Below are 16,985 nucleotides of genomic sequence, written 5' to 3' on the forward strand. Positions count from 1 at the left end.
ATATTTCAAACACTAAAGATGTATTTTCTCAAGGGTTACAGATGATGCACAGAGGTACCAAGAAGGATTATAGAAATGTATTCTCCTTAGAGGACAAATTTATCTTCATGAATTATTTGGGAAAAAAAATTATTTCCTTATTTTAAAAAATCATGAGGACTCAGGAGGGACAAGTCTATTGTGATCTTGAGGAATTGGAAAAAGCTAGAAATTTTTCTAAATTTGGTGTTTGGTATATTTAGTGTTAAAGAGGCTAATTTACAAATTAAAAATTTACAAATTAGGTATGAGAGCATGTAGTTTCATTTATTAATACTAAATGTTGCTTTTCAACAACTTTTCTTAGGAATGTTAGTATGCTTTGTCAAATTTTCCAGAGATGTGTGATTTCAAGGGCACTGCAAAAAAAGGAATTATAGCAACCATGTCTAGGAAAACTAGATGAATACACAGTTAGGGTGATTGAGATCAAGATGAATCTATTTTGATAAATAAAATAGTGAACCCCTGAGTTTTAAAGTTTTATAAGGGAGTTTTAAAATCAGTTTAAAACTGAAAACAATATGAATAAATATAGAGGCCTAATTCAACAACTTGGGTTAAACTTTTTGTTTGGGATCCTGAAAGACATTTTCCCAGCAGAGGATTAGTTTCTGGCAGCCACTGTCTTGAAAGTATGAATGCAAATATACATACAAATGTATTATTTTAGTCACCAGAGGTATTTAGGGAAACCATTGCAAGATGAAACCACATTGCTATTCCTCTTATCCTCCTATTTCCACATTCTACCTACCTATTATACCCATCCTAATAAATGATTTATTCTTGTCATCCCTATCATCTACCCTGTCAGGCACTGTGCTGTAAAGGTGAAACAAATTTGTCATTGAATAATGATGATCATAAAACACTTCCAAGGACAACAATATGCCCCTACATATTAATATGATGCCCATTTATTGTTGCTCCCAATGATGAAATGGAGTGTAGAAATATGCTTTTGAAAAACTATAAATATTTTTCTACAAATATTAAGAAACATTTTCTCTAGGCAGTTCCCTTTAGGAAAACAGAAAGAACAAAAACTAAGGTCTTCCTTTGAGATGGAGCAACTCTTTGTCTACATAGGATCATTATTTCCGCATATACAGGAGAGGTTGGCATTATGTGAGACAAACGAGGACAATGTCTTCCCTTTTGAAAGTTGATGTTAAAATACTGATCATTGGAAGGAACTTTTAAGGAGAAAGTGATCTAAGAAGGAACAGAATGGTGACTGTTGTAGAACCTATAATTCCCTCTTAAAGATTCTGTTACCTGAAATCTTCTTAGGTCCAATTCTTTTTATCAGTAATGAGGGAGTTTGCTGGTTTGTACCTCTCTCCAAGCTAGAAATGGATTGGATATAGATTAATGACAAATTCAATAAAAATTGAAGCCTTGAGCTTGAATATATTATTACCAATTTTCTTTTGTGAAAACTTCAACCTTTTAAAAATCTTATATCCATATGCCAAAACATTGGCTAATGTCCAGGGTAAGGAAGAAGAATTAAGTTTAATCATTAATTAAAGTTCTATTACACATTTATTGTGAAGGCTAAATATTTTGTTTCATATAAAATATCTTTAAACATTACTAATGATTTTAATCAATGTCATTTCTACCACAAGCTATGTTTAAAAATAACAACATAAGACATAAAAATGAAAGTTGGGGTAATTAGATGGTCATATATAAAAAGTAGCACCCCATTGCTAGGGCCCTTCTAATGATTAAAAAGTCTTCTAAATGGTAGAAGTACTACCTATGTCTAATAATTAGCTCACTGGATAGGAGAAGGGGCTTATTGGGATAATGAAAGGGGGGATATGAATTAACCAGCAGAAGAAAGCTGCACATAAATTGGTCTAACACATTTAGCAGCAGTGACAGAGTTCTTAAGTTTTCAAAGATCATGCATCGAAAGCCTAGGCATAGATACTAACTTTGGGAACAGCACAAGTTAAAATGGACATGTTAATGGGGGCAGATACTAAAAATCCTCAGGAAGAAATCTATAGGTTCATAAGGAAGGGAGATGGTACCTGTTAGCTTACAGTGACCAAAGAACCAAAGTCACCATGTCCTTTGATGCCACCATTCCTAACCCCATTAATGTGGTGGACCAGGAATGCCTCTTTTTCTATTCCTGAGACTAGTCAGGGATAGACTGCTTTAACCTGGGACTTGCTTCCCAAAAGGGAAAGCTGAGAGGCCATCACTGAAGCTACTACATTAGTAACCCAATCTGAAGAACTGCTATACCACCACACATATTTGGAATCCCATAGCACCCCATTCCCATCTTCAGTCACCTGTAAATATCCTTTAATAAATATCCTTTAGATATTTAAATCTTTTGCAGGGTTTTTTTCTTCTCTTTAATTCAAACGTCGTGTTACCTTATAATATGGTAGAGCCATTTGCCATCAGATGAAGAAAATTAAATGGTTTTAAAAAAACTAATCAATTCATTCTCAATCTACTCAAATTCAGAAAGTCTTCAATTCAATTGCTATTAATGAATGGCCCAAATTTTTTAGTTAAGATAGGTGTGGCTATAAACTAAGGTGGTAAGACTAAATTTTTGCATGTGTGACTTCTAAACTAGCTTTGAAGGCAACTTCCCAAGAGTACAAAATATATTGAGAAACTGCAAGCAACATCACTAGAATTAAGATTCATTTGGGTGAGTAAATTCTGGAATGTTTGTCTAAAAAATCAACTATGACCCTCCCATTTATACAGTCTGGTCTTCCTGCCATATTAATACATAAGGTGAGAGTGGACTGGGACTGCACAGATAATAGAAATGAAGAAAAGAACTAAATCTAGGATTATAAAAGTAGACCTGGAAGGGATCTCAGAAGATATATAGTAGGAGCCCTTCATTTTAATGATAGAAAATTGAGACCCAGGGAAATTAAGTGACTTTTCCAATCAGTGTCACAAGTAATCAGCCTCAGATATAGAATCTGATCTTAGGGCATCAGAATCCAGAATTAATGCTTTTAAGTTCTTTTTCATCACTTCTCTTTGAACTCTTTGAAAGATGAAATAAAAGTTGAATGATTAACAGGTACATGCATATTTACATTAACCCATTTTTTAAAAAATAAATGTCTTCACAGCTATTCGCATCCAGTTACAAAAATAACAACATATCTGGGGCTTTTGACTTTTTCAGAGTTACTTCCTTATTTATCATTTGTATGGTGCTTAACTTTTTCAAAGTGCTTTTACTATTCTATCTTCTAAATATCAGTATGATGAAAAGAAATGAGGTAGAATAGATAATATCCCTATTTTTTTACAGATTAATATGAGATTAAACAGCATGCTTCAAGGGTCACAAAATATAAATCCCCAGAAATACCTATCCACAGAAATAGAAATATCGATACATATGGCAAATATACACACATTTTTAAAAATACACTTACATGCTTCAAATATACTCAGATATACAGATATACTTTTGTTAACCTAAACCTCATTTTACACTCATTTACAGGGAGCTCTTTAATGTAATGTTGTATAACAATTTATTTTATAGAATCTGATAATCCTTAGCCATGAGCTTTGAGTATGGTTCCCTGAGTACTTCAATTTACTATATGTTATACATATATTTACATGTTATATAGACATTTGTGAATTAACCTTTGTTTTTAAGAAAATTTTCACTTTCATCCCATTCCAAAAGCAAAACGTTTCTATTAAAACTAAAAGTCCTAAAATGTACTCTGAGGAACAAGGATTTTCATTTTCTCCTGTTTTTTTCTGATTTTTTTGTTTTGTTTTAATATAAGTGAACAAGATTTGAGAGACCACTATATGTTCTCTTTAGCTCAGTTATGGAAAATTTTTCCTTCAATTTTTAAACTCAACCTCTGAAAAGTCTATAATTTGTGGAAACCTTTTTTGAGTATGCTTAGCATTTTATCAGAAAAAAAAATTTCCCTTTTAAATTTTAAATTCTCAGATATGATTTTGATATACCACAGTATTGTTTCCAAAACAACATATTTCTTTAACTAACTTCTCAAGGGCATTTCTATTTCATAAATAGTTATACAATACATTCCATACTCATAATAGACAGGACGACAGTTCATTATATGAACAAATTACATAACTGGGAATTGGGACTTGCATGAGAGGAAGTTGGCAGATAGGTCAAAGCGTGGCTGAATTGAAGAAAGCAAGTAGTTAACAAATTGACTACAAGATGATCAGATCAATTAAATACCATTCTAAATTCCACCCCTGAATCAAACCAACTTCCTGAGATTCCTGAAGGACCCTGAAACCTGACATTTTATCAGTTCAAACTACCCACTAAATAAAAACTGGAGGAGAAATGGTAACAAAAAGTGGTTGGATACTCAGGAACTAAATGATGATGGATCAGAATCTGATGAAAAGTGGCAAAGACAAATGCAAAGGGAAAATTCCTTTTTGTAATTCTTTGGCTAAGGTTCTCCTACAAATCTGAAGGTCAATCCCTGCATGTTATTCCTGACAGATATAAACTTTATATAAAAGCTAATCTAATACTCTCTAATATTACAAAGAGATATTTTCACAATTATTTGAGAAACATAATGAAAGTACTATCATGCCCATTTTGCAAATGAGAATACTAAGACTCAGTTTTTAAAATTTCCCCAAAGTTACAATAAGAATCAAAAGTAGGATTTCAACTCAGACCATTGGGATTCCAAGATCAGTGCTTTTGACACAATGCTAAAAGGTCAGTCCTTCATTTTCAGGACTCCAATCTTTCTCCAGCGATTGAAATAGGGATTTTTACAATTCTCCTCTATGTTCTTCTTAAGTCTAATATAAACATAGATAAATTCTCCATGTGGGGTACAGAGAGGGAAGAACAGAGGATAGAATCATTAAGAAACCTCCAATATTACATCTTCAGGTGCCTTTTAGGCATTTCAAAATGGAAATCCCTAGGCATCTCAAATTCAACATGTTCAAAACTGAACTCATTCTCTTCTACTCACCCTGAACCATTCTGTAATCACTTCCTTACAACTATAAAGATATCACCAATCTCTCAGATACATACCTTATGTATTATCTTCTGCTCCTCTCACTGACCAACCTTATTCCTACATCTTTAGGTCTCTCTTGAAACTGCAATAACTTTGGTGCAGGTCCCCAGCCTCAAACCTGGACTACTACAATAGCCTTAAGTCAATCTACTCCAATGATCCATTCTCCACTTAGTTGTCAAACCAACCTTCCTGAAACTCAGATCTCACCATGTCATTACCCTACTCAATAAACTCCAGTGGCTCCCTATTGCTTCTAAGATAAAATCCTCTGTCCAGCTTTCAAGATCCTTCATTACTTATGCCCCACCACAACCATTACCCAGTCAGTCAACTTACACTTAACTCCCTTTCCCATTCTCTGCAATCCAATGATACTGGCCTCCTTGCTATTCCTTGAATAAGATGCTCCATCTCTCAGCTCTACACGTTCTTTGTCCCAATGCCAGGATTTCTCTCTCTTGGTCTCTACATATTGGCTTCCCTGAAGTCCTAATTGAAGTCCCCCTCTTCTGTAAAAAATCTTTCTCAATTCTTCTTAATCTTAGTACCTTACTTCTAAGATCACTTCTAATTTATTCTGTATATATTTATTTGTATAAAGTTGTGGTCACCCCCCTTAGACTGTGACCTCCTTGAAAGGAAGGGTGTATATGTGTGTCTGTCCCATCACTGAGTCCTCAGAATTAGATACTTAAATGCTAGTCAACTAAGATTGAGAAAAACACTTCTATCTACACCTGTGTACCTAACTCCTAATATTCAGTTCTTTCATAAAGTCACAAAATTTTGAGGTAGAAAGGACTTCATGGGCCACCTAGTTTGATCTCTGATGTTAGTTTTCTTGATTCTTGAATCAGTTCCATTGACATCTTTTCACAAGAGAACATCTAATCCTCAGATTCTTAAACTATGTTTTGTGATCCCATATGGGATCTTGTAACTAAATGTGAGGATTGTGAAACTACGATCATCAGTAAATGTTTGATTTGTATATCTATGTATTAGGTTTCACATAAAAATTTCTTGGTCCTCCTGAATTCAGGGCTGGTGCTCTACCCACTTCGCCACCTAGCTGCCCCATAAAAATTTCTTGGGAGAAAAGGGGTTGCAAATGGAAAGTTTAAGAACCCTTGATCCAGCCTCTACTCAAAGGACCTCTAGAGAAGAATAAAGTGCCACTTAATGGGCAGTCTGTCACATTTTTGCATAATTCTAATTATTTAGAAGTTTTTCTTTACAAGTACAAATCTGTCTTTCCACAACTTCTACCTATTTGCTCCTAGTTTTTGGCCTCTTGGGTTATGCAGAACAAGTTAAACCATTTTTTATAAGTAATACCCCTCTAGGTTGCCATAATGCCCTTTCAAGTTTTCTCTTCTCTAGGCCAAACATTTCAGTTCCTTCAACTTATCCTTGTATGGCATTATCTCTACTCCTCTCAACATGATTATTCTCTTCTGGAGAATCAGTAGAGTAGCTAAAGATTTCTAAACTGTGGATTCCAGAACTAAATACAGTACTTGAATCATTCTAAGGTATATTTACAGAACTATAACATCCTGAACACTGTGGATCTCTTAATACTTGCCTTAATACCATACTTTTGGCTATCAAATTATACTTTATCTCTCTGAGTATGTCACCAACCCCATCCCACAAAATTTTTCAATAAGAAATGTTAATAGTTCATCATCCTGTGTTTATGATCCCAAGCACAAACTTTACACATATGCCTTTAAGTATGACCCAACAGTTTATGCAATATATTTCAAAATCCTGATTTTTATATATAATGTGTTAATTGTATCTTCCAGTTTTGTGAGTCAGTTGCAAATCTAATTTGTATTATTGATCATGGGCCCTTCAAGATACAAGTTTGAAACTAATATGCAGAAATCTAAATATATCTAAAGCATTTTCGAACAAAGTAGTAATAGTCAAAAAGGAAGTTTGTCATGTTTAATTCTTGATTAAAAAAAAAAAAAAGCAAATTCATGCTTACTTTCAGTGATCACTACTTTTGTGAAATGTTCAAAAATCACTCCTTTAATAATGTACTCTAGATTTTATCAGGAAAACAAAACTTATGTTGTCTGTAGTATTTACTAGGCTCAGCTCATTTGGAGTTTACCACTCCTTCTTAGTATGGATAAATCATGCCACTCTTTTGTCTTCCTCAGTCATCTGCCCATATTTTCATTTTTGCTTTTAAAAATCTGACTTAGTCAACATATCTGTTCAGCCTAATTAGTGCTTTTTAAACAACTCCTTCCTTTCACTGAAATTTCTACTTTTGTCTTTAGAATTTAAATTCTAAATTAAAATTAATTCTAATTTAATTCTTGAAAGTTCTTGGGCCAAACTCTTCCTGCTGAATATTAACTAGATCATAGATTCTATGTCATAATATAATTGAATTTTAAGGGACCTTAGAAGCCACCTAGTCCAACTCTTCACTTTATAGATGAGAAATTAGGGCTCGGAGAATTCATGACTTACCCAAAGTCATATAAAGTCACACAAACAACAGAGCTAGAATCCTAGCAAACCTAGGTCCTCAGACTCCATATTCTTTTTATTGTACCACTTTGAACTCTCTTTGAAATACGCTCTCTCAAAATTTAGGTGCATATCAGACTATATCCTACTTTCCTTCTCCATCATGAACTAAGATGAAGTCTTCAACTTGACATTAGGATTTCTATAAAGCTGTATGTTTAGGAAACAGTTCCTCCTTATCAAGATTATGTCTACAATAGTAGCTTCTGTTACCCTTGGAAGACAAAAATGATCCAAAGCAAATCACAAATCTTAGCAACTATTCTACTTTTAGCAGAGCTCAACTAGATGTACAAATAGCTTTGTCTCCATCATGATATCTCATTTGAACCCTGTAACCTATTTACAGCTATCCTTGCCAGGTGTTCTATACTTTCACAATAATCACTTCTAATTCTTTCACTGATCTTCAATCAAATGTTTCCCAGTAATTTTCTCTCACTATTGGATTTCCCTATGTATTTTCTTAAGGTACAAGGCTACTTATTCTGACTTTTTAATTAACTTATTCCACACCAAATATACTTCTGAAACCTATCCCACCAATTTTCAGTGACATGAGGTCAAATTTGTCTATCATTCAGCTATGTCACTTATACTTTTGTGAGTCTGCAGTGATGGTCAAAATCATATATTTTATAGCTTGGATAGTGTAATTGCAAATTGTAAATTATCTCCAATGCTCATCGTGTAGCTGCTACTCTGGTAGATATCTATGATATCTAGGTTAATACGTTTATATGCATAAATCCAGTTGTGAAGTAAGCAGACCAGAATGCAACACAATTAGCTCATTCACAGAAACTATATTTCTTTAAAAGTAGCATAGTACTTGGGGTTTTTTGTTTTGGTTGCAGTGTCACTTTCCTAAAATATAAACATGTGTATCAATTTATATAAGCAGGCTTATGTACAAGTCAATTTTCCTTCATACCTTTTCTTTTCAGTTTAAAGTCTCCTTGATCAATTTTATAAGATTCTAGATAAGCATGTTTTTACTCCCTTATTTTGTGAAAAATGCTCTTGACTTTATTTTAAGTTGTGGTATAGAACTTTAAAACCCAATTTCATATTCCATAGTCTAAGTTATTCACTTCAAATTTTGACTTTTTTGAATCCCAAAGTTATTCACTTCAAATTTTGACTTTGTTTTTTGAATTCCCTATCTTCAATATTCAATAATTCTGGAAATACTCCCAGTAGTCTATGGTTTCTTTTGATTAGTGCCACTTTTTCCCTACACAAATGGTTAAGGATAAGGTCAAGCTTGGGAAACAGTTCATTCAGAACCTAATAGAAATAAATGTAAAATCTTTCTTTATTTTCAAGTGACTTCATTGGATTAGACAGCAGTTTGGGTGAAAAAGTTCCAGGGATTTTTAGTGGACTATAAGTTCAATGAGTGAAGAATATGACAAGCAACCAAAAAAAGTAAATATTAGGCTATATCAAGAGCTTTTATATCATTGCTTTTACAAATAAGTAATAGTCCCATTGAATCTTGACCTACTCAATCCTTGTCTGGAATGTGTTCAGTTCTCAATATACATGTGGAGTACTATTTTAAACACCACAGTTTAGAAATGACACTGATAAGGTGAAGACGTTTAGAGGAGTGCAACCACAAAGGTGAAGGGCATTAAGTCTATGAGAAGCAATTAAAGAAACTAGGGATGTTTTGTCTAGAGAAGTTTAGAATAATAAATGATAACTATCTTTAAGTATTTGAAAGACTGGCTTGGGAAAGAGGAATTAGACCTTTTCTATCTGTCCTAGAGGGAAGATGTAGGGGACACTAAGAAATTAAGAGTTTGGTTAATAACACTTCATTTTACTAATAAACAGTTAAGTAATAAAGTCAATTCAAAAGCAGGTCTTTTAATTCCATATCCCACTTTATGAAGATTCATGGATAGATTTCAGGTAATCTGCAAAGTTGTACAGGAAAAATATTATCTTCACTTTCATTAACCTACTAAATTTAAAACATTTATTCTGAGAAGAGCCATAGGCTCTACCACAGACTCTACTGCCAAAAAAGTCTATGACAAAAAAAATGTTAACTCTTGTATTATACCATACTGACTCTTCTAAAAGTTCTCCTCCTCTTAATACTTCCAGAATGTCCCCAAAATGTAAAAACACCATCTGAAAAAATGATTAATCTATTCCTAATGATGAGATTCTATCTCACACCTCTAAAAAAAAAAAAAAAAAAAAAAAAAAAAGACCATTCAGCCACACTATGCCATTTCCCTTTGACCTCTATTGCATTAACTTAGACAAAATATCTAGTCAGTCCCTTAGTATGAAATCCTCTCAGTAATATCTATTCTAACCTGAGCATATAAAAAGTGGATCTCATGAGGAAATCTTGAAATAAAAAGTGCATGAAATGGTTTACCAGCCTTTTGGGTTCCCAAGTCCCCAAATACATAGACACCCTAAGCCAACTTCTTTTTAAAGTGTTTAATGTTCATATTAGGAACCAACTAGAGCCCTTCATAGGTAGAAAGATCTCTTCAGAAGGAGCTTAATGATAGGGATTTTACTAGATAGCCTGCATAAGACTTGTTCACTATTTGATTCACTGGGCTCTTGACCTATATGGAATCTTTGATGTGAATTAAAGCAGGTGATGTGAATTAAAGCAGGTGCTTCCAAAGAATAGACTTAACGTCTACTGTATTCAAGATTATTCTTTCCAATGTCTACTTTCTGAAGTTCATTGACAAAAGTGTATCATTCAAATGCTTTCACTCATCCATTACATTTTTTATCTTTCTTCTTTTAGGTGAACCTGCTAAGTGAAGTATTTCCCATTCTTAACAATGAATGTTTTTCTTCAATGTAGATTCAATTCCAAACAATAAATAGAAAATGTAAATAAAAATAATAATTGAATTGTTGTTACTAGGTTGTTACTACATTCATTACACTAATAAAGTTTTTCTACTGGAATTCTCTAATGTTGAATAAAAACTATTCTCCAAAATGAAGTTGTTTATGTGCTGAAGCTGCTTATAAGGTCTGTCCTCTCATGGCTTTTCAAATGTTTTATGAGGCTACAACTCCTACTAAAACTCATTCCACATTGCTTGCACTGAAAGGGTTTCTCACCAGTGTGTATTCTCTGGTGTTGATTAAGATGTGACTTTAGTGCAAAGGTTCTCTCACATTCATTACACTGATGAGGTTTCTTGCAAGAGTGGCTTTTTTGGTGTTGAGTTAGATGAGAACGCTGGCCAAAATTTTTCCCACATATGTCACATTCATAGGGTTTCTCTCCAGTATGCATTCTATGATGCTGAACAAGATGTGAACTATAACAAAAAGCTTTCCCACATATATCACATTTATAGGGTTTCTCCTCCATTAGTACTTGCTTATTTTCAAACAATGATAAATTCCAACCATAAGCTTTCTCACAATTGTCATCTACATGAGAACTCTGATTTCTATGAATCATCTGATGCTCAATCAGGCTGTTATACTGATGGAAGTTTTCGCCACATTCATGACACCGGTTTGGTTTCTCACGGTAATGGAGTCTTAGATGTCCAGCAAGGTGTGAGCGCCGTCCAAAGCTTTTTCCACATTCATTACATTGAAAGGGTTTCTCTCCAGTATGAACGCTCTGGTGTTGAACAAGATGTGACCTGACCCGGAAAGCTTTTCCACACAAGGGACACTGATAGGGTTTTTCCCCTGTATGGACTCTCTGATGCTGAGTCAAATGTACACGTTGATTATAACTTTTTCCACATTCATCACATTTAAAGGGTTTCTCCCCAGTGTGTATTCGCTGATGTTGAATAAGGTGTGCACTCTGAATGAAGCTTTTCCCACATTCATCACATTTATGTGGTCTCTCTCCTGCAGAAGGTTTTTTGTGGATATCTATAATTTCTTTAAAATTTCTCTCCTGGGAAGGGGGCTTCCCCAGTATCATCCCTGTGAGTTTTCCTTGTTGCCTATCTAACCAGCCTTCATGTTCACAACCATCTCTAAACTCCTGACCTTGTGGAACATCCTTCTGAATTTTTGATGTTATTTCTCTGTAAGTTTCTGTGGCATCAGAAATTTTCTTCTTTAATGTCTTCACGTTCTTACCCCTTTTCTCACCACCTAAAACAATGAACAGAAAATGCAGATGTCACTTGTTTCTTATACAAAAGAAAAGCAAACTGTGTAAGAGATAAACATGATTATCTAATCGTATGAAACTATTATATAACAACTATTAGGAAAGACATTATAGGGCATTTTAGGGAGCAAGATTTTGGATACCAGATTGGGTAAAGAAAGCAAAGCTAACAAAGATGGATAGAGATGATCAAAAAGAGTGCCACTTGGGGTATATAGCAAAAATATGGACAAAAATAACTACAAAGGAGGGAAAAGAATCCTGATTAGGGATGGGAATGGAGGGTGATGACAGGGAAAAGAGGGGATAAGTCATTAGATAATAGAGGAAAAGAAGAGGTAAGAGTAATGAATGGGTCAATAATGGAGAAAGAGGAGATGGAAAGGAGCAAAAATTAGAAAGATGAAGGTACATGGACTTTAAAAAGTTATAAGCAGGACTATCAAGAGGAAAAGGGAAATAATATGGATGAAAAAGAATGACTAGCAAATGTGAAAGCACTAAGAAATCATCAACAAGAAATACTGTTAAAAGGGTGATGATAAAAAAGGTTAACTATAAAATTGCCACAGCTGATCTAGTTTAAGGTCATTGAAGTCTAAAGATGGGGCATATATCATAGTGCTTTCTTTAATAAAGCAATGAGACTACAACAGGATGAAAATGGCTTAAGAAAATGGTTTGACTCCAATTTTTAAATGGTTGCAAACTCACTAAAATGTTACATTGAAACAAAATACAAATAATGGCTGAAAAAAAAATACAAAAGAGAAATGGTTAATCAGATGTTGCGGGGGGGAAAACCTAATTGATCCCACCACCCTTTTCCTTCAGGTTGCAAAACTGTTTATAGTGATCTTGCTTATTAAATTCTATTTCCCTGCCTATCCATTCTCCATTTGCAATTCTACCCCAACCAACAGCACTACAAAGTTTGTTTTCAGTTTCCCCCAAATATAAATTCTCTCTTCATTACATTGACGGGTTTTCTCCCTGTAGTGGCGTTTCAGATGTTCAATCAAGTGTGAATGCCGACCGAAGCTTTTCCCACATTCATTACATCCATAAGGCCTCTCTCCACTGTGGACCGTCTGATGCTGAACAAGATGTGAGCTCACACGGAAAGCTTTTCCACACACCTGACATTTGTATGGTTTCTCACCAGTATGGACTCTCTGATGCTGAGTAAGGTGCACACGCTGATTATAGCTTTTCCCACATTCATTACATTTAAATGGTTTCTCGCCAGTATGAATTCGTCTATGCTGAATAAAGTTTGAGGCTTGAAGGAAGAATTTGCCACAGTCATTACATTTATGACCTTTTTCCACCCTCATAGTTTGTTTTTTATTGATGTCTGTTATATCCCTGAAGCCCCTTTTCTGAGAAGGAGATTGCTTTGGTTTTTCTATTGTATAATTTTCCTGTGGTCTTTCTAAGTGGCCTCCATAATTAGAGAATTCTTCATATTCTTGATCTTGAGAATCATTCTTTTGAATGCTTCCTGGAGTCATCCAGAGTGATTCTGTTTCTTCAGAAATTTCCTGCTTTACAATCAGCTCCATATTCTCATTCCTGGGTTCATAATCTGAAATAGCAATTTTTTAAAAATGCAAATGTCATTTTCTAGAACAAAGAAACTTTTTGAGAAGAATAAAATATTCAAGTGAAAAAAACTGGATAAGTATTCAAGCAAGAAATGAAATAAAAAACAGCAAGAAGACTTAGAAAGTGACAAGCACAGGAAAATAGTAGTGATAGGGGCTGAATCTGTGATTTCATTAGTGTATGAAACTCCCAGGTAAAGAAACTGCCTCTATTAATGTGTTTTTTGAAACCTATAATCTTAAAGAGTGTTGCCTAGAATGCTGTAAGATTAAGTGACTTTTCAAGGTCACACCATCAGTATATGACAGACAGGACTTGAACCCAGATTTTTTTTTTTTTTTTGGCTCCAAGACCAGCTGCCTCTAAGTAGGGAAAACTGCATCTCTTTAATGATAGTATTTTCTTTTCACTACAAGACTTATACGACATATGTAGAATATTCATAATAAAATCTAATTTTGTATTTTAAATCTAACTCAATCTTTATCTTCCTTTTCCTCTTAATTCTTAAAAAATCTTTCTTACTCTCTTCGATGTTACAACAATAAAACTCAGTTTCTCTGCTGAAACACAATTTGGAATGTATTAGTCTACTTCATTATTTCTGTCTACTGAGAAGAGATTTTACAATTTAAAGGATTTAGAATAGACTAAATGGCTGAATTCAAGAGTTATCAGTAATGGTTCAATATCCATGTAGAAAGAGGTCTTGACAAGATGTACAAAATTGATAGAGTAGGAGGAAGCAGCCCAATAGAACTTTACACCACAATTACTCTAAAATGGATTTAGAAAGATCTTTTGAACAGAAAATCACAATGGGTCATTTTTGTTGCCCATAATCATAAATTCAGCCCACAGATAAAAATGCCCAGGACATACATGACAGAAAAGGGATGAGCCAGCAGTTATTTCCAAAGGGATCTTGAATATAACTTTCAGATACAAATCAGAGGTGGGTCAGTGGCTTTGTCAGTACACAACGAAATCAATATTATAGAGCTAGCATACTAAACAGGAATGAACTAAGAATTCAACTCATAGGTTCAGAGCTACATAGGATGGACAACCCTGTCACTCTAACAAAACAGAATTTTGGACTAGGACCAAAGGAAGGGGGCTGCAGATCAGGAGACATCCTAAATTTCTGATACTCTGAATCCATATAGCTTTCCAACGAGCTGACAGGGGGTAAGGCCAACTATCTATAGGATCCAATCATGGACAAGCATTCAATTGGCTGGACAAGCATTCAATTGGTTGCTCAAACTGGGGTTCAAAGAAAGAGAGTGAAAAAAATTTCAGATTATGCCCTAAATCAGACTAAGGAAATATGAATGATAACAGCTCACTGGCCTGAGCCTTGCTTGAAATCCTTTAATTGGAAAACAGTATTCTTTATCAATAAAATGAGAAAAAGTGAATCAAAATACAGAGTGTACAATATTAAAAAAAAAAAAAATCTGCAAATTAAAATAACACTCTTCAATTAAATACCAAAATAGAGAAATTAAAAGTAAAGATTTAACAAAACTAAAAGCAAAAAAATTATTGAATTAAAAAAATAAAACTAAAAATTTTTAGAGAAGTGTGGAAGAATAAAATAGATAACTTGATTTTTTTTTAAAGGAAAAAAGAAAGTAAATTATCAGTATCAAAAATGTAAAAGGTAAATTCACAATTAATTAAGAAATAAAAGTAATTATTTGATACTATTTCAACTCCATTATATGCCAATACATAAATGATAACTTAAAAGATATAAGTGAAAACTGACAAAAATACAAATTGCACAGATTAACATGACAAGAAATAAAGTACTTAATGTTATTTTAGAAAAAGAAATTGAACAAGACATAAATGAACTCACAAAGAAAAAGAAATGCTGGACCTAATTTTATAATTAGTTCCTAAGCAAACATTTAAAGAACAATTAATTTCTACAACATAAACTTTGAAAAACAAAAAAGGATCCTATCAAAATTTTTCTGTGATGCAAAAATAGTCTTGATACATAAACTTTCGTAATCAAAACAAAGAATACGCTAGACCAATATTATTAAAGAATATGGATGCAAAAATTTTAAGTGAAATATTAGCAGGAAGATTTCAGCAACATATCACAAAGATGACCAGGCTATACTTACACCCGTAATTTGAGGCTGGTTCAAAAACAGGAAAACTATAAACAGAACTGACCATATTAAAAACAAGAACATCAAAAATCAGATGCAGAAAAAGCTTTTGACAAGAAACAACACTCATTCCTGTCAAATATACTAGAAAACATAGGAATAAGTAAAGCTTTTCTTAAAATGAGAAGCAGTACCTATTTAAAACCAAGAGCCGTTGTCACTACAGCAAAGAGTGAATGGTGGGAAGTGTAAGAAGAGCCAGCATTACCTATTCTGAGAATATGTTAAGTCACTCTAACAAGTTCAGGGGTAAAACAAGGACTGTATTACCACTACCAATATTCAATAAAGTGATAGACATATTAGCTATTACAGTAAGACAAGCAAAATAAATTGAAGGAATATACAGGCAATGAAAAAAAAAATATCTCTTTTTATAGCCAACATGATAGCTTATTTAAAGAAACAGGGTCAACTAAAAAACTTGACTGAAACAAATAACAGCTTCAGCAAAATTTTAAGATATAAAACAAACCTACTCATATGATCAGGTTTCTGTACATTATCCAAAAATACAGCAGGAAGAGATAGAGTAATTGGACATACAGTAACTAAATGAACACAATTACAAAACACATTTATACAAAGAAAGATAGAACTAAATAACTGAAGAAATATCAATTATTTGTGTGCAGGCTGAGCCAATATAATAAAAATGACAGGTCTACCTAAATTAACTATTAATTCAGTGCCATGTCAAACTATCAAAAATTATCTTGTAGAGCTAAAATAATTACAAAATTCATTGAGAAGAATAAAAAATCAAAGATATCAAGTAAATCTGAAAAAAAAAAAAAAAAAGAAGGAAGATGGTCTAGCTATATCAGTTTTCAAACTGTATTAAAGCAGTAATTAGCACTAGTGGGAAAACTAGTGGGTACTCTAATGCACTACTGGTATAGCTGTGAATTGATTCTTGAGAACAATTTAGAACAATGCCCAGAGGGACATAAAACTGTATATTTCCTTTGACCCAATAATACCATTGCTGGGTCTATATTCCAAAGACAATTTAAAAAAAAAAAAAAAAGAAGAACTATTTGTATGAAATACAAATTTCAGCTCTTTCTGTGGAAAGAATTGGAAAATGAAAGGATGCCTATCAACGAGGTAATGGCTAAATAAGCTATGGTATATGATTGTGATGGAATTATTATTGAACTACTGAAGAAACAAGATGATTTCAGAAAAACCAGGAAAGACTTACATAAATTGATGCAAAGTGAAATGAGCAGAACCAGAAGAATGTTGTATACAGTAACAGCAATATTACATAATGAAGAACTGTGAATGACTTCTCGAATGTCAGCAATACAATGATCTAAGACAATACCAAAGGACTTATGATGAAGCATT

At 33.5% G+C, this 16,985-nt stretch overlaps 1 protein-coding gene across 3 annotated transcripts in view; it reads right to left on the minus strand.

Moving 5' to 3' along the window:
• Positions 1 to 1,575: 1,575 nt before the first annotated feature.
• Positions 1,576 to 16,985, minus strand: part of ZKSCAN5 (zinc finger with KRAB and SCAN domains 5) — a 31,159-nt gene continuing 15,749 nt past the window's right edge. For all 3 annotated transcript variants that reach the window (XM_074265039.1, XM_074265040.1, XM_074265041.1), the window contains 2 exons: positions 12,803 to 13,414; positions 1,576 to 11,807 (listed from right to left, as the gene is read on the minus strand). In XM_074265039.1, the coding sequence (XP_074121140.1) occupies positions 10,684 to 11,807; positions 12,803 to 13,414 (1,736 nt within the window). In that variant the 3' untranslated portion in view covers positions 1,576 to 10,683. The remainder of the gene's footprint in view (positions 11,808 to 12,802; positions 13,415 to 16,985) is intronic.

This window comes from Sminthopsis crassicaudata, chromosome 4 (assembly GCF_048593235.1).
Source record: "Sminthopsis crassicaudata isolate SCR6 chromosome 4, ASM4859323v1, whole genome shotgun sequence".
Taxonomy (NCBI): domain Eukaryota; kingdom Metazoa; phylum Chordata; class Mammalia; order Dasyuromorphia; family Dasyuridae; genus Sminthopsis; species Sminthopsis crassicaudata.